At 34.8% G+C, this 27,581-nt stretch overlaps 2 protein-coding genes across 24 annotated transcripts in view; one reads left to right on the top strand and one right to left on the bottom strand.

The window, feature by feature from the left end:
* Positions 1-12,287, bottom strand: part of LOC121382587 (GDNF-inducible zinc finger protein 1-like) — a 98,365-nt gene extending 86,078 nt beyond the window's left edge. For 17 of the 18 annotated variants that reach the window (XR_005959186.1, XR_005959187.1, XM_041512085.1 and 14 more), the window contains exons 1-3: positions 9,272-9,391; positions 3,134-3,842; positions 1,070-1,473 (exon numbers count right to left, since the gene is read on the bottom strand). Coding sequence is in view for 16 of the 18 variants with exons in the window: in XM_041512085.1 (XP_041368019.1) it covers positions 1,070-1,473; positions 3,134-3,797 (1,068 nt within the window). In the remaining 2 variants the exon portion in view is untranslated. Of the gene's footprint in view, positions 1-1,069; positions 1,474-3,133; positions 3,843-9,271; positions 9,392-11,882; positions 11,955-12,246 lie in introns of those variants that run through there. The other variant, XM_041512083.1, reaches the window with a different exon arrangement.
* Positions 12,288-12,349: 62 nt separating this feature from the next.
* Positions 12,350-20,298, top strand: LOC121384700. 6 transcript variants are annotated; one of them, XM_041515196.1, is made up of 6 exons: positions 12,350-12,483; positions 13,221-13,413; positions 13,970-14,022; positions 15,530-16,819; positions 18,177-19,933; positions 20,077-20,298. In XM_041515196.1, exons 2-4 carry the CDS (start codon positions 13,296-13,298, stop codon positions 16,694-16,696), a joined length of 1,338 nt encoding a protein of 445 aa, XP_041371130.1. In that variant the 5' UTR covers positions 12,350-12,483; positions 13,221-13,295; the 3' UTR covers positions 16,697-16,819; positions 18,177-19,933; positions 20,077-20,298. The 6 variants fall into 6 exon arrangements, with proteins under 6 accessions (XP_041371130.1, XP_041371128.1, XP_041371127.1 ...); XM_041515194.1 differs by adding an exon at positions 17,351-17,382 and having other exon boundaries at positions 18,177-20,298; XM_041515193.1 differs by adding an exon at positions 17,351-17,480 and having other exon boundaries at positions 18,177-20,298.
* The last annotated feature ends 7,283 nt before the right edge of the window (positions 20,299-27,581 follow it).

Here is a 27,581-nt window from a genome sequence, read left to right as displayed (position 1 = left end):
ACATATCTACTAATTATAACTGTAATTTTTCATTCTTTTTATTATTTAATCATTTAGAATAAATCATCTGTATTATTTGTTTTGTTTTCGTGACATACCAATGTGCACTATAAAGTAGTGGTGTAACAATACATCGAACTATCGATATGTTGCAAGTCAGTGCCTCGATAGCAATGCATCGATAGTTAATTCAACTATCAATAACTATTGCAATTGTTTGCTCAACTATCGATAGTTTTGATAGTATGCATAGTGAAATATGGTATACGACCAATGCATGATTTCACTACCTAGGGATATTATTACAGATAACTAAGTACTAACACAAACATTATGTACATACACACACAGATTAACACATACATGCATATGTACGTAAATAATATTTTAACTATTGGAATACTATTTCAATAGTAAAACTGACCGCAATAGTCAACCCTACTGTTAAGTGTAACAATGTATTTAAGGATTGTCTGTTATTTGTTTTACATTGATCGGGGTATGAACAAAAACAATCATCCGCAAACTGTGTGAATCGACAAAGCCAATCTCACAAAAGTTTGTGGATCATTTATAATTAAATTTGATACATACATGAACTTACTAATAATAACACTAAACATTCATATTTTATTTCAAATTATTTTTTGGTTCTTAAACAATAACGTGATGTCACAATATGGTGTCTGGTGTTATTCCCTCCCCACCCCGACATTATTATTACATTATCAAGAAATTAACAAACTCGCATTGCTACAGCTGGACCAATGAGATGACATTAAATTGTGATGTAACAGATCTAAATTTAAACTTGGCGATAGACTATTTTGCTGTAATCAAGGCGACTGACTGCATACATTCATAATTATTCACAATTAAGTCTAATTTTGTATTAAGAAAGGATTACAGCTTTAAAAATGGCATTTCAGAATAAAATAAATCTATTATTAAGCATTTAACACTTATAAATGCTTTCTTTTACACACAACACCAGCTGATGTCATTTCACCAGCTAAAACAAACCATAACTACTGCTTCACGTTCACTGAGCAGATGGTCCAGTCATTACCTTAAAGTCACCATGGTCTGCACTTTGCGAATCAGCTGAAAAACTTGTGGAAGTATCTAAACCTAGAGTCTGGGAGCTTTCACGCTCCCCACCAAACATTCCCTCTGCTTCCAAGAGTTTAACTGTGGGATCACTGGGGTTCTCTATTATCATGAATGATGAATCATCATCTTTCTCTCGTTTAATGTCCATCCCAATAGGCAAGCGAAGGTTTTCATCGCTAGCAGGCTGGGATGAACAGTCTATTGTAGTGTGTAATGAGTCTGATACTGATGTCGTTGTCGTTGCCGTGGCCGATGTAGAGTAAATATTCTGCATGGAATCCATATCTGCATGTGTATCATTAACATTGTCTGTAGCAGCCAGTAAAGATTCAATGCCAGACCCAATATGGTCAATTTTATCTACAAAACAAACATATGACAATTGTTATTGATGCTAGAATGTTCATTTATTTTTGGAGTAAAGCACAAAATCTCAATTCTAGTAAATCATAACAGTGCTCACTATACATTGCTGACATCACAGTTCTATCAAGTATTTTCCCAATCTACTTCTTTACCAACTGCATAACTAACCAATTCATTCATCAAGTTCTTACCCAATGATCGAAATATATTTCTTTTAACTACCTGCAAAATGTGCATTTATTATACTCATAAGTACCTGCAAACTAACATTCTTATCTGTAACGATGACATTAAAATTGCATTAATTAAATTAAAAACAATGATAGAAATAATAACCTTTCTAGTGTTATGTGCACTTTAAAGCATTTAATTCAATATAAGAATAACTAACATATTAAGATTTCAATTAGAATAGAACCAATTTCTGTGGTGCATTCAGAGCCCTGGACAAGCGCTCGAGAACATTTTGACTGGTTTCTGTTGTATCATATCCAATCACATTATTTTATTATTAGCCACAAAACAACAGTCTAGCCAGCAAACACATGCGCTCAGTCTTTTTAAATGTATCTCTGGTCTACAAAACCATGTGATCATCACATAGTACATAGTGTAGCCACAATGAATATGGTCTCGAGCACTCCATTCTCCACATAGAGTTATCTCTCACTTGTTTGATTATTGATTACAGGCGACAAGAAATTGAAGAACATTATTTTGGCCTCGTACACAATATATACAACATATTTCCATTTTCGTATTTACATACATGCAATACAATACTTTACATTACACTAACTTTTTTGTTTGAACACTGTGGAATGCATTAGAAAATATCAAACTAAATAGCAATTACACATTAAATGTTTTCCAGTGTTTTAAAAACAGAAGCGTCATGGACTAATTTATTACTAATTAATGTAGTGACTGCATAATGTAAGCTATGGGATGCAGCATTTTAGATAACCTTCAACACTTAAAAAATAAATCACAATTCCATATTGAGTTAACATCGTTTACATGTCGGTATTTATTCATCAATGTGAAGAAAATAGTAAGTTCAATTTTAAAAAGATAAAAGCAAAACATTGTACCTTTACTATTATAAAAAAAACGATTATGGTTAGATATATGTTACATTAATGGTGTACGAAGGTAAAATGATGGTGCCACGAAATACTGTCACTTTTAAGAACCTGTTGGCTAAAGTTATAACTACCTAACAGAACAAACCGAAAGTTCACGATATTGGGATATGCTATACTGTTTGATGCCAAAAGTTATTATTTCTGAATTCGAAAAGGGTTTTGGCTTTCAAAAAACTTAATGTGTTACTTAATCCATGCAGTCACTATTCAATTTAGTTCTTTTAATTTTTTCTCCAGTAATCAGTTATTTGATGATTTACTACACAACACATAACCATGTTGCTATTTTGAAGTGCATCACTGTTGCTATTCAACACCACAAAATAAGATGTAGCATTAAATAATAAATACAACCAACGATCAACAGGGTTCCATCAAAAAAGCAACTTACAGTTACAGACAGAATTCATTTTTTAAAATAAATTTATGATCCAACAGTTAACCTCTAGTTATTATGTAACTAGAGAAATTCATTATTTAAATTATTAATAACAAAGTGTATTTACCTTTTTTAGGTATAGGACTCAAATGTGCAGAATCCACATCGCCAATGTTGCGTTTCTGGGGTGTTTTTGGCGACAGATTAGGCAAAACTTGTAAACTTTCTGAACATCTTGGCTGAATTTCAAATGGCTGCTGATGCTGCTGCCCTCTGCTGGATGGCGACATTTCAAATGGATTACTGACCGATACAGCTGCACTGTCTTTGTGTCGACTAAATGTATGAGCTCGCGGATTGTGATGAAAGGCATGTCTTTGACTGTTACTAGACGATTTGTGAGGTGTTGTGTGAAGAGGGAAATTTGAATGACGTGACACTGTCTCTGGACTGTCTCGTAATATTATTGTAACTTCCTCAGAATGTGATCTACCCGTTCTGTTCATGTGATCTCTGGGAGCAATATTTTCACTTCCGTGGACATTAGAGACTCGCTGTGGTTCCTTTCGCAATGTCTTGAATGCTTTTGTGCAGTAGCTCTCACTGATCACATTACCAGTACTCTGAACAAGTTCACTCAGCACATATCTTTCCTTTTTGAAGTTGTCTATCTCCACAGCCAAGTAACCACTCAGTTCTACACCTTGTTCAAAGTCGAGGTATTCCCGACACAACTTTTGCATTGCTTCAATAAATGAAGTAAAAAACTTCACAGAATACTGTTTATCCATTATGCTGATAGTAATGTAGAGATCTTTTAATACTCAAAAACCAATCTGAAAAACAACCAATGAACTGCAAATTTACTCAAATCAATATGAAAAACAAATTCTTAAGTATTAGTTTTGTGAACTGCATACATGTATTTACTCAAATCAATATGACACAATATTATTAACTTTATATGGATGTTACTAATATATTATATCTCATGAAAATAGCTTTTTATTAAACAAGCATTCTGGATAGTGCAAAAGAGCATTTATATGCCAACAGAAAATGGTCTTTTTTTTTTTAAATTGAATTTCCATTGAGTGTACAATTTATTTGACAGAAAATAAGTTGTAGTTGATACATAAAATGCCCTTTGTTTTCTTGGACGTCCAGGTAGCAGTTTTTGCTGGCCTCCTACATAGGCCCAATGTTCAAATACCCCTCTATCTTTTTGCACTTCCCACGCATATAATTTTGTTGGGCTTTATTTTTCACACCCATTTTGTTCAGCACTAAAACTTTGTCTAATCCACATTTTTCATGGCAGTTTGGGATCCGAACCCATGCCTGTAAAAATCCTGACGCCACCGAACACGTCACAAAAAAGTCCCCTTTTTCTTATCACACTGAAGCCCCTGGTAGAATGAAACTACCAATGGTGTATCTACACCCCGTTCTTACTTACGAAAAGGACAACAACAACAGGACTTTCTCTCTTTCTCTGATTAATATTAGGCATGGGAATATCTGTAACGCGAGTCACAAAATAAAATGGGATAGAGTAACGCGATTCACAATGTTTTTACTGAATCAGTGACTGCCATTTGATGGGCATGATCGCTCCCACATAGCACCCGTAAAACATCTCGTAGCTAGAAAAAACACTCACCGTAACAAATTTGCAAGGTGAAAATTTTATACTGTTATTAACTAACATAATTTTTGAGAAATTGAAACTTAAATCAAGTTTTCGTTTAGAAAAAGAAAACAGTGGCGTCTTCCTTAATAGAACATGTATCAACTGTTCTCACTGGATGTATGTAAGCGTAAGTTTTACTGTCTATCGGAATATTCTGATCATTCGGAACACTTCGGCCTAATTAATTTCTATTCGTAATCAGCCGAGGTGTTCCAAATTATCGTGAATTTGCAGAATGGCCGGTGAGGTATGTTACTTTCGAAGCAATCTGGCAAATTAATTGTAACCAATGTCAAAATAAAACGATATTGTTATGTTTATTTACTTCTTTACTTACTAGTAACTCCCCGTTATATTTAATTATCGGTTTTAATTTTAAAAAAATTGCGTGTTCTCAGGGGGTAGAAATTAGGGTTTGTTGAATCTGTCACGTACACTTATGCCTGACATCAAAAGGATAGTTAGTATAATTATAAATGACAGATATTAATTTTATTGTTCTATCTTATTATCAGTTCAAATGGTGACATTTATATTTTAACAATTAAGTGATGCTAATTTTTGAGAGCAATCTCTCACAAAACAAATTCAGGGGAGTTTTTTTCAGCTCTTGAAGATTTTACAAACGGCAGTCACTGCTGAATATTATTGTTTTCTTTTAATTTTTGTAATCAAGATAATCTTTAAATTAGGTTTCTGAGATTTATCAAAGAGGTCAGTTATATTATTTCCCCCAGATTTCATCTCACTTCCTGTTTGTTTATAAAACCACATGCTCACTGAGCAGAAACAAAAGATTTTTATCCAACATCATCCATGAACACCAAGTTCAACTGAAAGTTTCAACAGAATACTGTAATTGTTTAAGTATGAACCCTGAGTAATCATCTAAAATTAATGGGAAAGACTTCGAACATTCCAGCATCCATGCTATTACTATCACTAACTCTAAACCTGAATGAACTGAATACTTTCGAGACATTTCGGTCCCGGTAAGTCAGGCCCCAGACCCCTAGTCGTTTCGGCCACGTCTGTGACTTTGAAAGGGTGAAATATCGTTAAAAATGGTTTAAAACTTGACTCCATAACTGTTATATCTCAAACGCACATTTGTTTTTAAAAATATGAAAAATGCATTTTGTGGTACACCAGGATGACTAGAAACACTTAGGTTGTACGGAAATGGATTATCTAAACAATAAAATATAACTAATGTTTAATTTCAATTATCATAAACGGCTCTAGTAGTGAAAAATATGCCGTAGTATTTAAAAACTAGGGCTTGTCCTTTTTAAAAGTGTAAAAAGACTGTACAGATGCAAGCAAACAATTCATATTAGCAGGCGATTTTATTATGTACATTAGAAATTAAAAACAAGTGTTTCTTAGGTAGTTATTAACATGCTTATATCCCAATTATTATTTTATTTTTCATAACATTATATTTATCTTAACATTACTGACATTAAACATAACCAACCGTTAATTTGGCCATTGATGGATGAATTAAGAGGCCATTTAGCATATTAAGAGTAATCATGTTTTTTTAAAGGTAATTGGATATGCCAACTACATAATTATATACATTATTTAGCAATTACAAACAATAATACTTTAAATATTGTATATTGAAATGTTGTATAGGCCTATGCCGGCTATGGGCCCCATGTTAGCGACCACAGCCGCCGCTAGGGGCGCAGCTGCGCCCATATTCCGAAATGTCACGAGTTTGGTTCACAATTGGTAGTGTTGTTCAAGGCCAGAATACGCTTATTTTGATGACGATTTTGCACGGTTTTTTTGTTGTTATGACAAGTACACACCTTCCGATTGATGTATATTCTGTTTCCGAAGTTGAACGACTACAAAAAGACTTTTTTTGAGGCAAGTGAAACTTTGAATACGTCTTATTTTGCCCCAAAAAGGGCGATTTCACTGAGATATTGATAGATATATATAGTAATATAATAATACAGCATAAAAAAAAGATTTTGGTAATTAAAAAAAAGAAGCAATTTAGTTTAATTCGACATCGAAAATATTTCAAGGGAGGTTACTCTGAACCGGACCCGCAAAAGCGAAAATACAGAACTTCACAGCAGGGACACATTTTGATAAAATTAAATGTATTTGATGCTTTGTCATTATTTATCCACCCATTATTAACTTTTTGGGTAGAATATATATCATACTGAAGCATTATTTTTAGAAGACAATGCATATTGAATTCAAAATAACTTAAAATAATGGTTTGCTTATCATGACTCAGCACTTTCTGATAGCTGAAGTTGATTTTAAAAAACATTTTGATAATGCATAACTATTCAAATATAGACAATGAGTTTAGCATATGACTGGATCAGTTTTATACAAAAGAATAGTATTAATGCAATGGAAATAAATTATTAAGTATAATACAAAGAATTTGTACTTTTTAAGTCTGTTATATTTGTAAATACATTTTTTAAAGAAAATTATTCAGGTACCATAACTTTTCACATTGTGACACAAACTTCAATTTTTTGGTAACCAAGTAACATTAAATTCTAAGTATAATTATACTTTTTCATCACTTCATCAATGAATATTAAGTACTGTTAAAAATGGTAAAGAATTAATTATTTGTAAAATATACTAAAGTGTAAAGTAGACGAGATCAGCATATTTAATACAGGGAACATTTGTATAGCATCACGATCGACTCTGCAAGTTTCAGATATATAGCTATACAATGCTAAAACATTAAATAGTAGTTGCTAATCAATTCTTAAATTGATAGCACTGTCACTAATAAACATTTTAAAAACAAAATGTTCTCTGTAATAATTGTTTTTTTTTCTAATCAATATTACAGTTGAGAATACTTCCACATCAGCTAAGGACTAACAGATGATCCCACAATGACACGTTCTGATCTAAGTAGTACACTTAATATTAGATTATGACAGTGTATGTTACTTTCACAGTTATCGTATCTAAGATATGCACCTCTACATTTATGTGCAAAATAGCTGTATACATTCCAACAAAATTCTCAATTGAAGTCTCAGTCTATTTATAAATAAGAAAAAAGATAACGTCTCACGATTTAATTCTATTAATCCTGGTAATCATTTTTTTTTTTAATGAAGAACTCTGCTGAACATTAAGTTTCTGCTTAAAATTGGCATATATGAGGTGGCACTATTGGTAATCATTTGTACAGGTGAAAATAACTACATACAGAAAAAACATTTGAAGGTGTGTTTCATCTGATGTAATGAATATTTCTATTTACAAATATTATGTCAAACTAATTACAATATTTGAAACAAAAAGATAAATAGCCATGGTCATAATGGGTATTTTTCTTTATTCCAGCAAATTTGTAGTCTCTGTGCGTCTAAACCTGAAATGGAAACGGAGTGGGAGAGTACACGTGGTTTAGAAACAACTTTCAATAGATTCAATTATACTTCAAGCTTGATGCTGTTATGTTTTCTGTTTCCAACTGTGACAGAACCTGGAACAGAAATGAAGTGTGTGACAATAATTCATCAACAAATTTAGACTAATACTCGTTCATGGATGCTAAATTTGGTAGATTAAGCCATACATTTTTTATTATAATTCAAAGTGGTATATAGTTATATTTATAATAATTCATTGTTTGAATTTGTTTTTATAAAGCACTTTATTGAACCAAAATAATCACAGCTGCATTTAGTAAATTATTTAGCACACGTGTGTGACTGCTGTCTCATGCCTTAAGTGTTTCATCTGCTAAAATATGTTTTGGGGATATTTTTTTCTGGGTAGAAATTTACCTTTCTGATATTGTACGAGTGTTTGGACATTACTTTCAAAGGTGAAATATGGCTACTTACATTGCTTTGTTTCTAATAATGATATTGAAGGTGTAAAGTATGTAAATATTTATGTAAGAAATTGATTAAACATATTGGCCAATCATTGGCATTCGTCGTGTGACAAGTTTTTACTGGTTTGAGTTAAAAGACTGGTACATATGATAAGTTTTATTGCATCTTTTATTGGTTTACAAAAGTGGACGTAAATGAGAATTAAAATCGTCATGTCGGCCATGTTTGGTCACAGAAGTACAAGGCTACTACGACTTTATTTTGCTTCATTTGGATAATATAGTAATGTTTTTTCAATAAGAGCAACATATTTAATATAACTATGACCATAAAGAAGAAATTTTTTTTGGGGGGGGGGGGGGGAGGGGCGGTCTGCGGTACCTACCCATGTAGGCCTAATGAAACGTTTGGGGCCCCAACATGCACCAGGGCCAAAACGACCCGATACTAAATGAATGTTGTAACGTTCGGAAGTCTTGCCAATTAATGCATCAATGATAATATATACGGACGTTAGTAAGATCATCTAAAACATCAAGGCTGTCCGACTCGCTTTACCCTGCGAGTTCTGCGTGTTTGTGGTAGTTCACGGCTCTTTGTTTGGTCATGATGGCCTTCAACAAAGGCGCAATCGTATTTCATTTCTCCATTCAATAAAAATTGTAAATCTTAATAATTCAAGATACACACCAACCATCGACAATTGCCTTACCACATTAAAATAAACAAAATGCTTCAACTAATGCTGATTGCTTGTTTAAAGTAAATGTAGAACAAGTCTTTCACCAACTCACGCCATTTCTGCTATTAAAATGTAGTCACGTGATTAAATATAAGTCGTTAACAGTTAGTTCCCTTTACTAAAGCCTTTATTTGAACTCCCGAGGACAATTTACTAGTACTAAAACAAACTTATTCAACCATGGGCGTCATTTGCAAGGAAAAAGGGGTGGGGGGAACAATTAGGTTCTAACAATATTTCGTGCGACTAATCGCGAGCGCCCTAGGCGTGAAGTGACTATAGGGGTGTCTGGGGCATGCCCCCCCCCCCCCCCCAGAAAATTTTGAAAAATGAAGGTCATTGTGGCTGTCTGAGAACATTATTTAGAGTAGTGCACCACCATGTACACTGAATATCCCAAAAAGTGTGGGGGGGGGACATCAGATATTCTGTCCCCCCCACTGCTAAAAGTGGGAGGGGGGGACATGCCCCCCCTGTCCCCCACCAAATAACGCCCATGTATTCAACAAAGCTTTAAAATCTCTCTTCAAAATCAATAGCAGTTTTCTGAGTAGCTCACCACCTCCAATAATCTACAACAAATGTAAATTAAATAGATCATGTGATCAATTGCATAACGGCTGTAGACAACGATGTCCATTCCACTGACTTGGTGGTGTTTGTAAAAAAAATATTTGATACCGAGTTTGTCATTGACAACATTTAAATTTGAACTGTCCGACTTAAGATCAATAACGTGGCTTAGGTTTCAAACAAAAGTAAAGGAGATAGCCTATATATGTATTATATATAATATACAAATATCTATAAAATAACTACCATGATGTTCATCCAAAATATTTACTTAGATTTACTTAAGTATTCTTACATATGTTCCTGTTAGCAATTTCTTAAATCAATTTCCTGATTATCATGTGAGAAAGAGAAATAAAACTTCAAAAATAAATCTTGGATCATTATCAGATAAAGACCTAAAGTGATGTTTTTACTTTCAACATATTATAATGTAACTATTTTTGTTTAACTTATTGGATGATTTGATCAAATAAACAAGTAAGTCAGTGTTAGCAGCGCACTTTTTCCCCAATTTGTCAGTACCATACCGTAACATGATTGTAAATTAATCACAAATTAATACAAAAAAGACACCATACATTATCAAAACGTTTTGTCCCCAATTAAATTTGAAAGATTGCCTAGAAGATGAGCTTCTTATTTACTTTTATTTTAAATAAATTATGAATTTACGTTGACATTTGTTTAAAAAAACAAAAACAAACCCACCATGCAAAATGAATGCTTTTAAAAAAGAAATCTCGAGATAGTTTTGATGCAGTAGAAACTTCACCGCTGATTAAAGTACATTGTATTTCTTTTGTAACAAGATATTGCATCAATAGTTAAAATAAAATAAGATTTGGAGCACACCAATGATCTAATTCCTAGTTACGGTACAGACAAAGATTACTACCGAAATGTCAGGGGCGTAGCGTGATCTGGGGGGGGGGGGGGGGGGGTCGAATATGAACCAAGTGGACCATTTTCTATTTTGTTTTTGCACCACCCGAAACTCCATAATTATAAACCTGTATGTTTTAGTACTGAAAGCGGACGATTTTCTTCAACACAACACGACCACCACCACCACCACCACAACAACAACAACAACAGCAACAACAAAAAACAAAAACAAACACAAACACAAACCCACCTAATTTATTTACTGTATTAATTATTTATTTAAAATGGCAAATAGTCATCTCTTTTATCATAATTTTGTACGAACGTCATTGTTGACGTAATTCGACGTAAGAAACACACACAGACACTAACATGCCCCCCCCCCCCCCTTAAAGCCGGATTGATGCCCATGAAACATGTGCAAAGTGTGTCTCAAAAAAAGTGATCTGCTGAAAATATTTACCTCAGATATGCATGTATATTGAAATTTAATATGTCATGCGAACGGATTTACTGACAGTAAAATCAAGTCCTGAGCAAGGGCGTAGGCTGGGGGGGGTCGGGGGTTCGGACGACACCCCCCCCCCCTCGCTGAAGCAAATGGTCCGCTTTCAGAACAAAACATACAGGTTTATACATATGGAGTTTCTGGTAGTGCAAACACAAAATAGAAAAGGTCCACTTGGTTCATATTCGACCCCCACCCCCAGGCCCAGCTCACGCTACGCCACTGCTGAGGTCATGCAAAAGTATATTAGACAATAAAACAATGACCATTTTTGTTTTTACAAATGCTTGTCCTATTTGTTGTCTAATTAGAGAGAGAGAGAGAGAGAGAGAGAGAGAGAGAGAGAGAGAGAGAGAGAGAGAGAGAGAGAGAGAGAGAGAGAGAGAGAGAGAGAGAGAGAGAGAGAGAGAGGGGGGGGGGATAAGGCAGACCGGGGCAGCTTGTCGAAAAAATAGTTTTCCCCCTTTTATTACAATACTATAAAACAAATCACACTCCAATAAACGTAAATCAAATCTTTCATCATTTGTAGACATAAAAACAATTACAATAAACATATAACATGAATATATTTGTCACTAAATCAAACAGAAAACTGTAATCGAAACTGACCCATTCTACCCTTGCCCGGGGCAGGTTTAGTCAACCCATGGGGTGCCGACACTCTCCCAAGACTGCCCAACCCTGAAAACAAAGAAACTGTAGAACTGAATACCACAGTCAACGAAGTTACCTGTGAAGACAAAGACAATGTAAATAATGACCTAATCAACTTTGGCATAACAAAGAAAAAACAACTGAAAATCGAAACGACTGATGCTCTATCTTAGTCAAACCCGATATTGACAGATAGATAGATAGATAAATAGATAGATAGATAGACAGATAGACAGACATTAAATATATATATATTATTGATACATGTATAGGCTACATATTATAATATAATAATTTATATTCGTATTTGGTCCCACACCCACAATCAATGCATCACCCCGACAAAACCACCGCGCTCTAGGTAGGCTATTGAGTTTATTAGTTAAGGCCTATGACGTCATCATAATAGTCAAGACCGACGATCGTCAGACAAGTTCCAAACTAAAGAGTTTAATCGTCACGTAACCTTTAAGAGTCTTAGAATCAGCCTCTTCCGTCGGGTCATTCGAACCACGCAGGAGTGGTTTATTGTTTTAAAACCCTTACCCATAAGAAGGTATGTTCACGCAGTGTCACGAACGCACACGCACCACACACGTACAGGCCTATGCTGTAGAAACATTCTTGGAACATTTTTGACGTGGACTTTCATACATTTTGTCATACCTTTTGAACAAGGTCATTGTATCATTTCGTAAAAAGTAAAGTTTGTTTTATTTAACGATGCCACTAGAGCACATTGATTTTTTTTATCTTATCATCGGCTATTGGACGTCGAACATATGGTCATTCTGACACTGTTTTTTTTAGAGGAAACCCGCTGTCGCCATATAGGCTACTCTTTTACGACAGGCAGCAAGGGATCTTTTATTTGCGCTTCCCACAGGCAGGATAGCACAAACCATTGCCTTTGTTGAACCAGTTATGGATCACTGGTCCGTGCAAGTGGTTTACACCTACCCATTGAGCCTTGCGGAGCACTCACTCAGGGTTTGGAATCGGTATCTGGATTAAAAATCCCATGCCTCGACTGGTATCCGAACCCAGTACCTACCAGCCTGTAGACCGATAGCCTAACCACGACGCCACCGAGGCCGGTCTGTATCTATTCGTTTAAAACTACTCTTTTTCCATCAGTTATTATTAGTCTCTACTCTATCATAGACTACTCACCCCACACACCCCACACCCCCACACCCCACATTAACTTACTTTTATTTTCTATTCCTATTCATTTATTCCTATTCCTGGTAGACAGACACGCTCATCTTTTGAGATCATTGTTTTGTCTAGGCTGGTATAAAATCGCACAGACTTGTCACGACTGATGAACTGAAGAGGATTAATGGTTTACATGAGGAAATAAAGATGGCGGTAGACGTGACGACTCGAGAGTTTGCTCAGCTTGACTGGCTAAAACGTGCTGCGTCAAATAATGACAAGATGCACCTCACGAACTATGCTTCAGAAAACAAAGAATTGAGAGGTTAGTTTTCATGAAGTCCTCAATGGTGTAGTGGTTAAAACACCGAACTTAAGTCTGTTGAGTTCGCATCCCAGCTTCATCAGGCTTGTTCTGAGAAATGTTTTAAAATACAAAATATGATATCAAAAATGAAAAACCTGCTCAATATTTAGTTACGTAGCCAGCCTACTAAAAACGATGATCGCCTGACTTTCATTTTCTTTTTTTATAAGCCCATAGTTTTTTGTTTACATGATGAAATACACATTTTTATTTCCAGATGTCCATTAATGTCCATTATGATGGTTGCAAACACCACATTTCGCTATTTCTACAGTTATGTCCAGGTTGCAGTTGGGGACATACAATGGACATTTTGAAACGTTAGAGGCAAAAATAACACATGCAGGAGTAAATGTAAAAATAGTGAAATGTGATGCTTGCAAACATATTATGGACATTAATGCACATCCAGTCAAAGCAGAATTAAGTTTCCCCAACACATATTATGATATCGTATTGACAGTAACTGATGCTGTTTTTTTCTTCTTTTGTTTTTCTTTGTTTGTTTGTTCAGAACGTGTACGACAGCTTGAAGAATACAACTGGGAACTCGAGGTTTACATATTTGTAAGTAGGCCCTAGTCATTAAGAAAGTATTTAAATCTAGCTCTTCTGTTTTAAATAATTTAAAACAGCCATTGAAGGAAAAAAGCTGAACCACAAAAAAGGGAATTCCACTTATCATCCTTGGTATTAATTTCCTTAATAAAGAATTCGATTCTTATTTCATAGTACATGCATTTTATATTGATAAAACACTTGGAATTATAAAAATTGATATTATGATAATGTTAGACGTTCATAGGAGTATGAACCAGTGGCACTGGACAGCCTCACGCGCTACCCCGTCCATACAGTATGTATGAAGTGATTCTGTGCTTCATACTTGCAAGTATGAAATTAAAAAATGATCAAGTTCAGTTTTTAAATGAATCATAGAATCATTTTACACTTTGTATAAACAGCGTAGCGCGTTAGCACAAAACCATTTATACCTTATATATAAGCTGTTCTGCGGTTCCTACTGCCATGGACGTAAAAACATATCACAATTAGTTTTTATGATTCGAAGTGCATAACTATTTCATCAACATAAAATAAAATGTCAATCGAACACTATCTTCACAAAACTATAGTAGTCTATCACGCTTACGTTTTCCCATTGACGTCATGGGCGTCGTAAGATGCCAGTAAATGGTATGCAAGTGACATCTCTCGATGTATTTTCTAACAACATGGCAGGCATGTGCTCCCCTTGAGGAAGAACACGTATGGGTTGTTGTTTTTTTGTCCTACTCTGTATAATGAAAAAGGTTTGGCTTGTGTCCCACCCTAACCCACTGAGGAATGTGCTACTCCTTATTAAAGACTGTGCCCCCCCCCCCCCCACACACACACACACACTTCAGATATATCGTTCATACCGGCCTGCACGGAGAATTATGAGCTTACTTCTTGTAGACAGTCGGAGTACAAACACTTATTCAAACCATATTTAGATCACGTTTCAAACGTTTAACACTACTACTACTACTACTTCCAGTTTACTTCTACTATTAATGTTTTGCATGTACTATACTTTGACACCCAATATAGCCGATGTATTTTTCGTGCTGGGGTGCCGTTAAACATTCATTCATTCTGCTACTACTACTACTACTACCACCACCACTACTACACTATTACTACAACCACTATTACTACTACTACTACTACTACTACTACAACCACTATTACTACTACTACTACTACTACAACCACTATTACTGCTACTACTATAACCACTATTACTGCTACTACTACTACAACAACTACTACTATTACTACAACAACGATAACAACAACTATTACTACAACCACTACTACTATTATTACTACTACTACTATACTATACTACTAAATACTACTATTACTAGTACTACTACATAATACTACTACTACCACTAGTATTACATACTACAATATCATACTACTATTATTACTACAACACAGAGAGCTCATATCATGTACCGTAATATAGTTCAACTTATTATATATACTGTTCTTTAGAACCTTTCACTTTTTTTCCTCACAGAATCTTTCAGTCGGTATCAGTCAGCACAGGAAACCTACATCAGACGTTTTGTGTGCAAAAACAGAGTCTAGTGAAATACAGTTCGAAAGAATAACCTCGAAAACAGATGAAATATTGCCTGAACGTATAACGTTAGAAACAGATACTGATAAAATATTGCCTGAACGTATAACGTTAAAAACAGATGCTGATGAAATATTGTCCGAAGCTGTAACGTCTAGAATAAACACCGAAATTAATGAAATACTGTGCACAGGTATAACTTCGAATGCAGATACAGATTTAAGCGAAATGCTGTCCGAAGGTGAAACTTCGAAAACTGATACAGAATTCAACGAAGTTTTGTTCGAAGGTATAACGTCGAAAACAGATACAGAATTTAACGAAATGTTGTCTGAAGATGTAACGTCTAGAATAGATGCCGAAATTAATGAAATACTGTGCAGAGCTGTAACTTTGAAAACAGATACAGAATTTAGCGAAATGCTGTCCGAAGGTGTAAATTCGAAAACAGATACAGAATTTAACGAAATGTTTTCCAAAAGTGTAAATTCGAAAACAGATACAAAATTTTGCGAAATGTTTTCCAAAAGTGTAAATTCGAAAACAGATACAGAATTTACTGAAATGTTGTCCGAAGATGTAACGTCAAAAGCAGATGGTGAACTTAATGAAATATTCTCTGAAGATACAACCCGAAAATTAGAATCAACCGAAATATTCACAGAAACGGAAGAATTTAGAGAAATATTGCTTTACGTTAAACCCACAAAAACAGATGCAGAATTTAATAAAATATCATTCGATAGAATAACTTCAAACACATATGTAGAATTTAATGATATTTCGCCCGAATGCACCACAAAAACAGACGCAGAATCAAACGAAACAGATGAAGAATTTTTTAACATATTCACGGGAAATAATACCACAGAACCAAATGCAGATTTTAACAAACAAATAGATTTAGAATTTCGACCCAGAACATTTAGGCCAATGCAGAATTTAACGAAAAAGCAAGTGAAAAATTTAATGAAATGTCGTCCAAAGATCAATTCACAAAAGCAAGTACAGAATTTTATGAAATATCTCCTGAGGACAGAACTACAAAAAACAGATGAAGAATCAAATTATATATTACTAGAAGGCGAAAGCTTAAAAAACTAAAATATTAGATCTACAGAAATAAAGCCACAAACAATAGACGCGGGAGCTAACGAAATGTTGTACGGACAGGAATATCACCAAAAACGGATGAAGAATTTAAGGAAGTAGGCCTATAGCCCAGAGGTAAAATCATTTATTATTTTGCCGAAGCCTTAATTAAAGTTATTGTAGTGACAGATAATGTGTGGCTCACATCAACGTCTGCCCCGGATTGGGCCCTGACCTCCAGAGGCCGAACCCTGGGGCGGACATGCTCGAAACCCCCGTGGTACATGAGCATGTTAAAATATTATCGGATCGGATCACAGCAACACATAACGTGAATCCGTAGATTGGCCGGGACGAGGCGTAGCCCAGTGGTACAGCGCTCGCTCGCTGTGCGGTCGGTCTGGGATCGGTCTCCGTCGGTGGGCCCATTGGGCTATTTCTCGTTCCAGCCAGTGCACCACGACTGGTATATCAAAGGCCGTGGTATGTACTACCCTGTCTGTGGGATGGTGTATATAAAAGATCCCTTGCTGCTAATCGAAAAGAGTAGCCCATGAAGTGGCGACAGCGGGTTTCCTCTCTCATTATCTGTGTGGTCCTTAACCATATGTTTGACGCCATATAACCGTAAATAAAACATTTCTTCTTCTTCTTTTTCTTCCGCAGATTGGCCATTCCGTCTGTTTGTCTGTCCGTCAGTAAGTCCGTTCTTCGCCCTACCTGTCATACTACAACAAAATTAAACATACTAGTATTCAAGTGTGGGGTTTTTGGCATCTGTGGTCAAAGAAATAGTGTACGGTACTGGTATTTCACTTATATTTTTGAGGAATTTACATATTTTATTTTTTTGATATGAATATTTATAAAGTAAACTTAATTATTTTCTCCAGGCGTAGTATTATAGTAAATGCGTAAACAGAGAACAGCTTAACCCCCATTATTTTCTTATTTACTTGATGGGTGAGGAGTGGTAGTATTTATATCCGTGGTGTATATGTCGATTGATACGCTGCAGGTAGTAGTTTTAGCCACATATGTTATTGTTGTCGTCTATGGGATTTGATTTGGTGGTATACACCCTTAAGTTACTAAATCTGGATGGGAGCCGTACCGGGAGAGAACACAAAATATTTTGTCTCCCCATGTGATTCATTCCAAAATATAGGTTGTACTATACCAAACAAAGTCCCATAGCCAACAATGTTAACGTATGTGGTTAAAACATTATATGCAATATAATATATCAACCAAACTATGACCCATGGAACCTTCATAGCTCATTTTCGATATAACCGGATGTTATTACAGCACCCAACAAACACTGTCACATTTATCACCAATGGCAGGACGGTGCACCTCGAACTTTGACCCAGCCGAATGTTATTTGGTTTAGTACTACCAGAACAGTGCCTAGAAGGTAAATCCGGAAGTTGTGACACTGATTATTCTGCAATAATGTTTATTTATATCTTTTATATCTGTATTTCAGCTCGAGACGTCATACTTTCGGTGGAGCTTGGGGCCGTGGACTATTCTAATGTAGTAGCTAGTGCAATTCATGCCCAACAGATCTGTACACTATACGTAACTGGATATGCATATTTCAGAACACACCTTTCTTCTACTATAACTGTTGCAGTGTGACATATATTGATACATAACTCTAGAACCAAACTGTAGATCAGGCGCGTATGTATAGGGCAAAATGTTCTGCTTTTACAAATATATTTTCCGGAGCAGCATCGCTCGATCCCCCTATAAACTTCACTCGCCACAGTCTAGTCCCACCCCCTGCATAAATCCCTTCACATGCGCCTGTAGATGTCTAATTTAAACACTTTAAAAATTGTTTTATTTTAATGGAAATTAATATTAAATAAACAGGCATAAAAGAGTGTTAATCATGCTATTATAACGCTCCCAAATGCATCAAGCTGCAAACGGATATATTTTGATTGGTCGAATGGCAGGTCAACTAGACATGGGATAGCATTCGCGTTGCTTAGCTCTTCTCACGTAGACAGTAAGATATGATTTTAATAAGACAGCTGTAATTTTAAAATTGATTAAAAAGACAATAGCCGAACATTCAGGACAGCCTCTTTATAACTTTTAGTATTGTGCGTTGGTCCAACATTCTGAACTTACATGCATGTGGCCTATTGCACAGTTTACTTAAATGATTGGCTATATAGTTAGCGATATTAATTTTGTTAATATGTTTAAACATACTCATCGATTTGTTTCAGTTAATTCAACATTGTTTAAAGTTTTAAGTTTTCTTTTTATAGTTAGAAGTTATTATTATTTGTCAGTGAGTGAGTACTTGTTATAGTTAATAAGAGATACGATAATTAGTTTCACTTTGCTTGATCTCTTTATAATCTAAACTGATATACTAGTATTGTTCTACCACCAAATATATTTAAAGGTCTTGTCAATATCTTAATTGTATATTTCACTGTTCTAACTTTATTAATAATTTAACTTTGAAAGCTTGTCCACATATTTGCATTATTTGTTTGTTTTTTGCTGCATTTATTATCATTTTGTTGTTGTTTTTTTGGATTTGTTTTGCTACATCTACTAAAGATTCATTGGTTTGATATCGCCATAGGCGTACGGGCTCCCATTTTTGTAGGGGTGGGGTTGCAGACTGGTTTTTGCCCGAATTAAACGAAAATGACCAAAACTGGATAACAACATTTATTCATATCAGGATTACTGCCAAACAGCTATATATGGTTGTAAACGAATTACTACGCTTTGTTACATGGCTTACACCTAATTTTGCGGGTAGAATGATGGAAATACGTGGTAAAACATTATTAGGTTAGCACAATTTGCCCGAATATCTCTATAATGTTTTCTGGAATATGAAGACTTGCTCCAGCACTAAGGGGACAATTGCCCCCACCCTCTTTTGCCCCCCCCCCACCCCCCCCCCACACACACACACACGTCTGGTACGCTTATGGATTTCACGATTTATAATCTGAATCTCACTGTTTTTACTTCAGGCTAAAATGTTCCTTTGCAGATGTAAACATCGCATAAAGCAATTCGATGTCGATGAAGTTAATGAGGTGGCAATTGTGAAATTATCGATGGCTTGGTGATGAAGTTGCTGAGATCACAAGGATGAAATTATTGAGGTTGTAGTGATGAACTTGCTGAGATCACAAGGTGAAATTATTAAGGTTTTGTTGATGAACTTACTAAGATCACGAGGATGAAATTAATGAGGTTGTGATGATGAAGTTACTGAGATCACAAGGATGAAATTATTACGGTTGTGATGATGAAGGTACTAAGATCACAAGGATGAAATTATTGAGGTTGTGCTGATAATTTACTGAAATTTCTTTTACGAGTATGACAGTATTGAGGTTGTGATGATGAAGTTACTGAGATCACAAGGATGAAATTATTACGGTTGTGATGATGAAGGTACTAAGATCACAAGGATGAAATTATTGAGGTTGTGCTGATAATTTACTGAAATTTCTTTTACGAGTATGACAGTATTGAGGTTGTGATAATGAAGTTTCTGAGATTTTTTACGAGTATGATAGTACTGAGGTTGTGATAATGAAGTTTTTGAGGTTTTGATGAGTTACTTCACGAGGGTTTATTGAGGTTGTGGTGATGATAGGATCACGAGGGTGAATTATTGAGATTGTGGTGATGACGTTACTGAGATCACGAGGATGAAATTATTGAGGTTGTGGTGATGACGTTACTGATATCACGAGGATGAAATTATTGAGGTTGTGGTGATGACGTTACTGGGATCACGAGGGTGAAATTATTGAGGTTGTGGTGATGACTTTACTGAGATCACGAGGATGAAATTATTGAGGTTGTGGTGATGACGTTACTTACATCACGAGAATTAAATTATTGAGGTTGTGGTGATGACGTTACTGAGATCACGAGGATGAAATTATTGAGGTTGTGGTGATGACGTTACTGGGATCACGAGGATGGCATTCTTGAGTTTGTGGTGATAAGTTACTGACACCACGGGGATAACGTTATCGATGGCGTGGTGATGTAGTTACTGAGCTCACGTGGGGATGATACAGTTATTGAAGGCGTGGCATGAAGTTGACGATAAAGATATGATTGAAATCACGGGGATCCCCGAAAGTGTGGTAAAAAGGTTATTGAGATCGTGGTGATAAAATTACAGATGTCACAGTCTTTAATTACCGGGATCTTGTTGATTAAATGACTGAGCTCAAAGTGACTTTACCTATATTATGGTGATGAAGTTTAAGACCGTGGCTGTGGTGGTGGTGACAGTCTGGTTATCGTGATAAAAAAAAATATTAAGGTCTTGTTTATGACGTTAGTAAACCCATGGTGATGGAAGTTAACGATGCCGTGGTAATGGAGTTAGTCTGGTCGTGGTGCTGAAATCTGAGATCATGGTGATGACGTTACTATGGGCGTGGTGTTCAAATTACTGGCGATGATGTTACTGAGGCCACAGTAATTGGGTTACTGGGTTACACAGCCACTTAACACAGATTAGTATACATAAATACAATGGTTGTACATTGTATATTGGTACATTTGATAGATTTTGATAGACTCTATACATGTCAATGTTATACCATTTTAACGTGTATTTATTTATAACAAAAATGTTGAGCCCTTCTATATAAAAAAATATATCAAATTTATCAATATATAACAATTTTATTTATGAATACTAATCTGTGTCAATTGTCTGTGCTGGGTTACGGTTTAAAAACTGTCTTCAAGTACTAGTACCCGACGCCATATAACCGTAAATAAAATGTGTTAAGTGCGTCGTTAAATAAAACATGTCCTTCCTTCAAGTACTAGTCTTTCCTCAGAAGTCTTCTTGTTCTTTTGACAATTGTTGCATGTAGACGATATGGGCGTCAATTCTTGTGCTTTCAAACATTGTTTTCTTTTATTGTTTGTGGTTGTTAGTTTTATTTTCCTTTTTTCAATAGTACATCAGTTTTAACAAATAATGTAACGGCATGAATTTAATATATATATATATATATATATATATATATATATATATGTATATGTATATATATATATGTATATATATATATATATATATATATATATGTATATATATATATATATATATATATATATATATATATATGTGTGTGTGTATATATATATATATATATATATATATATATATATATATGTATATATATATGTATATGTATATGTATATATATATATTTTTCAATAGTACATCAGTTTTAACAAATAATGTAACGGCATGTATATATATATATATATATATATATATATATATATATATATATATATATATATATATATATATATATATATATATATATATATATATATATATGTGTGTGTATATATATATATATATATATATATATATATATATATATATATATATATATATATATATATATATAAAATAAAAAAAATGATTAAAAAAAAAACCTTTTTTTTTGTCAAACGGTTATATATAAAGAAAAATTATAATAAAAATGTTTTATGATATCTTGCTAACATAATGTGTATTGCTTTTTCCTTGTTGTTACTGTTGTTGTTGTTGTTGTTGTTGATGATGATGATGATGATGACGATGATGATCCTTTTGTTGTTGTAACTACTAGAAATGTTTTAGTTCACGTTTTGTGAGATTTCCGGTGTATTTGCGATAATGCAATATAGTAGTCATGCATAATTATAGTAAACATTCTCACATTTGTTTATGGTAATTATATGAACATTATTATGTGTATTATATGTTCATATGCGTATTTTACAATACAAATTATACGTTTTATGATATACATGATTTGGAAATAAACTACATGTATGTGAAATATAAAAGTGTGCGTAAGATGTATTTTGTTTTGTGTTGTCATATTGTAAGTCAATTGTAAGTAAGACCAATGCGACGCTGATTTCACTTACTGCCCTTTTGTCTGGCGTCACATGTTTGTTTTACTTTCAATTTTGAATCTGTTTGAATCTGTTCAATGAATGTGGGAAATATCTGTATAGCAATCAGTATGAAATATCAAATGTATAGTCTCCATACTTTTTAAATAATTCTATATTCAGTAGGGTTATCGTTTTTATGGGGACACCCGATATATATACATACATTAGTGTTCGGTCCGAATATTCGAATATTCGCTCGCTAATTTGTGTTTTCCGGTATTCGAATATCTGGACGCATGGGGAAAATGACTCCAAGTGAGATGGATAATGCGGGGGTTTTTAATTCTAAGATCGGTCCTTCATGCCGCTTGCCTCGTGCATTCAGTCGGGAACATAAATCATGTATCAGGGTTACAGACAATCTACTTAAAATTAGCTCCACTATTACATGTGGATCTAACACCAGCCAGTTGGAGCTCATGTCCACCAATCAAAACCTTACTTGCAGAATCCTGCCAGTGATTTAAAAATAATTTGAAAAAATTCCGAATTATCCTGAGGGTATACGATATGTTTCATGTGAATAGACTTCTTTCTCATTCCACTGCGCATGTGCCCGTTGCGGAGTTACTCAAGGACGCAAACCGCGAGATTTCGCCAAAATATACCTATCTGCAAATTGGGGGGCAAAAGCAATGGGAGGCCACGACCATTGTTCAATTATTAACTGTTCCAATCGCATATGTCCGGGAAATTCGTTATCCTTCCATCGATATCCAGCCAATGGATATCGGAAACGTTTGTGGGTAATCGTTTCACGTAGAAAACGATTTTAATGTTACTCTAAGTACGAGAGTTTGTTCGGCCACATTTTGTAGGAGGAAAGCCAGTGAACGCATAAGGGACCAAAACCTTACCGGTTCTGTACAGGACGTTCCTACACAGGGCGGTCTAGTATACTTAGATATGGTGGAAAACACATTAACAGTAAAAAAAATATATATATATTTTGTATATAAAGAAAATATATGTATATTTCGGATTATACTCAATAAAATATATAACGTGTGCGTGTGTAAATATATAAAAAAATATATGTAGTCAGGACAGCTCTGTACAGAACTTTCCTATACAGGGCGGTCTAGTATTCTCTACTTAGATATGGTAGTAAACAGTAAATAAAATAAAATAAAAATATATTTTGTATATACAGAAAATATATGTATATTTCGGACAATACTCAATAGAATATATATATATATATATATATATATATATATATATATATATATATATATATATATATATATATGAACTTTTAATGTTGTTATTACTCAGTATGTTTCAAATTTAATTATAAGTATTGTCTGTTATTACTTTTACGTTCATCTAGGTATGAACAAAAAAATCATCCGCAAACTTATGTGAGAACGGCTTCGCCGATTCACACTTTACGAATGATTTATTTTGTTCATACCCCGATGAACGTAAAAGAAATAACAGACACTCCTTAAATAATATTAATAATATATAAATATATAGAGAGTGATGGCGGCTCTGTACAGGACGTTCCTACACAGGTTCGTCTAGTATTTTATATACTTAGATATGGGGGAAAACACATTAACAGTAAAGAAAATAAATATATTTTGTATAATACTCAATGCGTTCATGTTGACACTGTATAAAAACGTGTGTATGGGTAAACAGAACGGCACCTACCTTCAACCCCCCCCCCTCAAATCCCCCTTTTTTAAATTCCCACTTTATGGATATACATGTAACAGCACAAAATCTCTTCTTTTTTTAAACTTTTCCCAATTAGATAGACACTAAGAAAAATGCAACAAAACACCTTCTGAGGACGGTATGCTGCCCCGTACACTTGTTAAAACTAGATGTCCCAATTTCGTTTATACTTTTTACGAGATAGTCTTTTAATCTGGCGTTATGAAAACCCTCGGATACAAGTCGCAGAGACTCTGTCCAAGTTGTTGCACTGCTTTTTAATTTGAACCATACCGCTGTAAATTTCAGCGGACCGTTTTCTACGGCCATTATACCATCTCATTCGAAATATGTAGATGTTAGTTGCCAAATTCTAACTCGTCATCAGAAGAAACCCACTACATTTTTTCATTAACAGCAAGCGATATTTTATATGTACTTTCCCACAGACAGGAAAGTACATGCCATGGCCTTTGGCCGCTTGTGGTGCACTGGTTGGAACGAGAAAAAAGCTAATTGAATTGATTCACCAAGGTGGTTCAATCCTGCGACGCAAGCACCTCAGGCGAGTGCTCAACCGACTGCACTAAATCCCACTCCTTAACTACACTGTATACAGGGCCAAAGCCATACGGGAGGGGCATTACATTTTAAAGGTGGGGGGCATATTCAACTGATGCACATACATAATAACTACAATAAAAATAACAATAATGACTTCACAGTAGCTTTTCAATCTAATTAAAATCAGCTCCACTATTACATGTGGATCTAACAGCTGCCAGTTGTAGCTCATGTCCACCAACCAAAACCTTACTTGCAGAATCATGCCAGTGATTTGAAAATAATTTGAAAATATTCCGAATTATTCTGAGGGTATACGATATGTTTCATGTGAATTACGAATGCCTTATTTAGACCAGTAGAGCTAATTTTAATCGGATTGCTAACAACACTGCGTTGTCCCCAATGTCCAGGTAACATTTCGTCTATAAATAATAATTCAAATATTGACCAATCACACTTCGCCTTTTATAACGTTATTTGGGAGCATACAAATTCTAAAAATATCGGGCGAGTCTATTTTGGTGGCCGCAGTACAGCGAACCATACCAATACGTACGGGGTGGGTTATCAGTCTTCAATTTTAAATTAAAAATTATTTATTTATTTATAAAACCCCCCAACTAAATCAGTCTTCAGTTTTACATTACAAATTATTTATTTTATAAAATAAAACATGTTTTACGGCATTCGTAATGCACACGAAACATGTCCTATACCCTCAGGATAATTCGGAATGTTTTCAAATTATTTTTAAATCACTGGCAGGATTCTGCAAGTAAGGTTTTGATTGGTGGACATGAGCTCCAACTGGCTGGTGTTAGATCCACATGTAATAGTGGAGCTAATTTTAATTAGATAGGGTTCCAGAATGGAGTGTTATAATTAGTCGTGACGTCATGCGGGTAGCTAAAATTCATTTTTAAAAAAAGGTATTTTCGATAGAAAAGGAATGGGGTTCATCTACACTAATCAATTTGTCGGTTTAAAATCCTATAAACAAAAATTAAAGCAAATAGCTGCGATCAATTCATACAACAGAACTAGTTTTTCGGATATTATAAACTTTTCTAAGGGACAATTTTATACAATATTAAAAACGAAATTTTACTTCGAAACCTATTTGACGAGATTATCGTACCAAAATAGATACAGTATAACTAAATTGCCTCCGTCAAATTTAACATAATTTACCATTATAAACAGGTAGCCTGTATGGTTTAACATTCCGAAAGAAAACCTGCTATGTAAATTTGTGTAATACTGATATTAAAGATGAACACCATTATTTATTCAGTTGTAAAAATCTAAATATTCAAAACAATAAACTATATTTTAAATATTATAGAACTAATCGTAGCGTGTTTAAAATGAAAGGTATGGGTGTTTTTTGTGTGTAATACACTATTATTGAAAAACCTTGCTTTATTTGGTTTTAAATATATATATTTTTTAATCCTGTCTTGTATATTTGTGAATTGATCTTTCTTCTTCGCACATTTTAGCTATTTTGATTACGTACTGTCTGTTATTCATTGTTAACTATATATATTCTTTGTTGATGAATGTTCCTGTCATCTATTTTCATTGTCCTCTTGCTAAATATTGTAATGAAAGTTAAAGTTTGTTTTGTTTAACGACAGAACTAGAGCACATAGATTTTTTAATCATCGGCATTTGGTAATTTTGACTTAGTCTTAGAGAGGAAAACCGCTACATTTTCATTAGTAACTAGGGATCTTTTATATGCACTATCCCACAGACAGGATAGCACATACCACAAGAGAGAGAGAGAGAGAGAGAGAGAGAGAGAGAGAGAGAGAGAGAGAGAGAGAGAGAGAGGAGAGAGAGAGAGAGAGAGAGAGAGAGAGAGAGAGAGAGAGAGAGAGAGAGAGAGAGAGAGTATGTCCAGGGGAAAGAGACAGAGTAACAGATACCGAAAAGCAACAAGGGATATTTTGTATACACGTCCTATGTACCAGTCATGGGGGGGGGGATACAGGGCCGTATCCTGATAAAAAATCCTGACTGGGGGGGGGGGGGGGGGGGGGGGGGGGGGGCACTACTACTTTTTGTAAACAAATGAAACACTATACAAATTAAACCCTGAGATACGTATGCTGTTTTCTGGAGTAAAAAAAAAAGGTGAGATTCTCAGGAGGGCAACTACCCCATGCACCCCCCCCGGGGGGTACGGCCCTGATATACCTGTCACTTGTTGGAAAGGTCGACCCTGAGACCCACCACGCCTCAATGAACGCTCTACCACTGAGCTACACCTACCTTCCCTCTCCATCACTCCCACGACGAACAAATTTAACCCTGGTCACATATTATAGCCCAACCAAATATCTTTGCGCAAGTCTACTGATATTCAGTGATGCATGGTGACTATCTCAAATATCCGAGACGGACGCTTTGTTTCTCGCAAAGGATGCCGGGGAAGCTGTGGATTTCGCTAAAGAGCTAGACTACATCACAGGCGCATTAGCGCAAAAGTGTATGTTTGTTTAATGATATCACAACACTAACACGAGCATTGCGGTAGGCCTACTGAATTGGAAAAAAAAAAAAAAGAGAGAGAGAAGAAAAGATAAGAAAGAAAGAAAACAACCTCCATACCAAATTCCAGTTTCCTACACATATAATATTATTATAGTTCAAGAATATC

The sequence above is a fragment of the Gigantopelta aegis genome, chromosome 10, assembly GCF_016097555.1.
Source record: "Gigantopelta aegis isolate Gae_Host chromosome 10, Gae_host_genome, whole genome shotgun sequence".
Taxonomy (NCBI): domain Eukaryota; kingdom Metazoa; phylum Mollusca; class Gastropoda; order Neomphalida; family Peltospiridae; genus Gigantopelta; species Gigantopelta aegis.
This window is presented reverse-complemented; position numbering and strand designations above follow the sequence as displayed.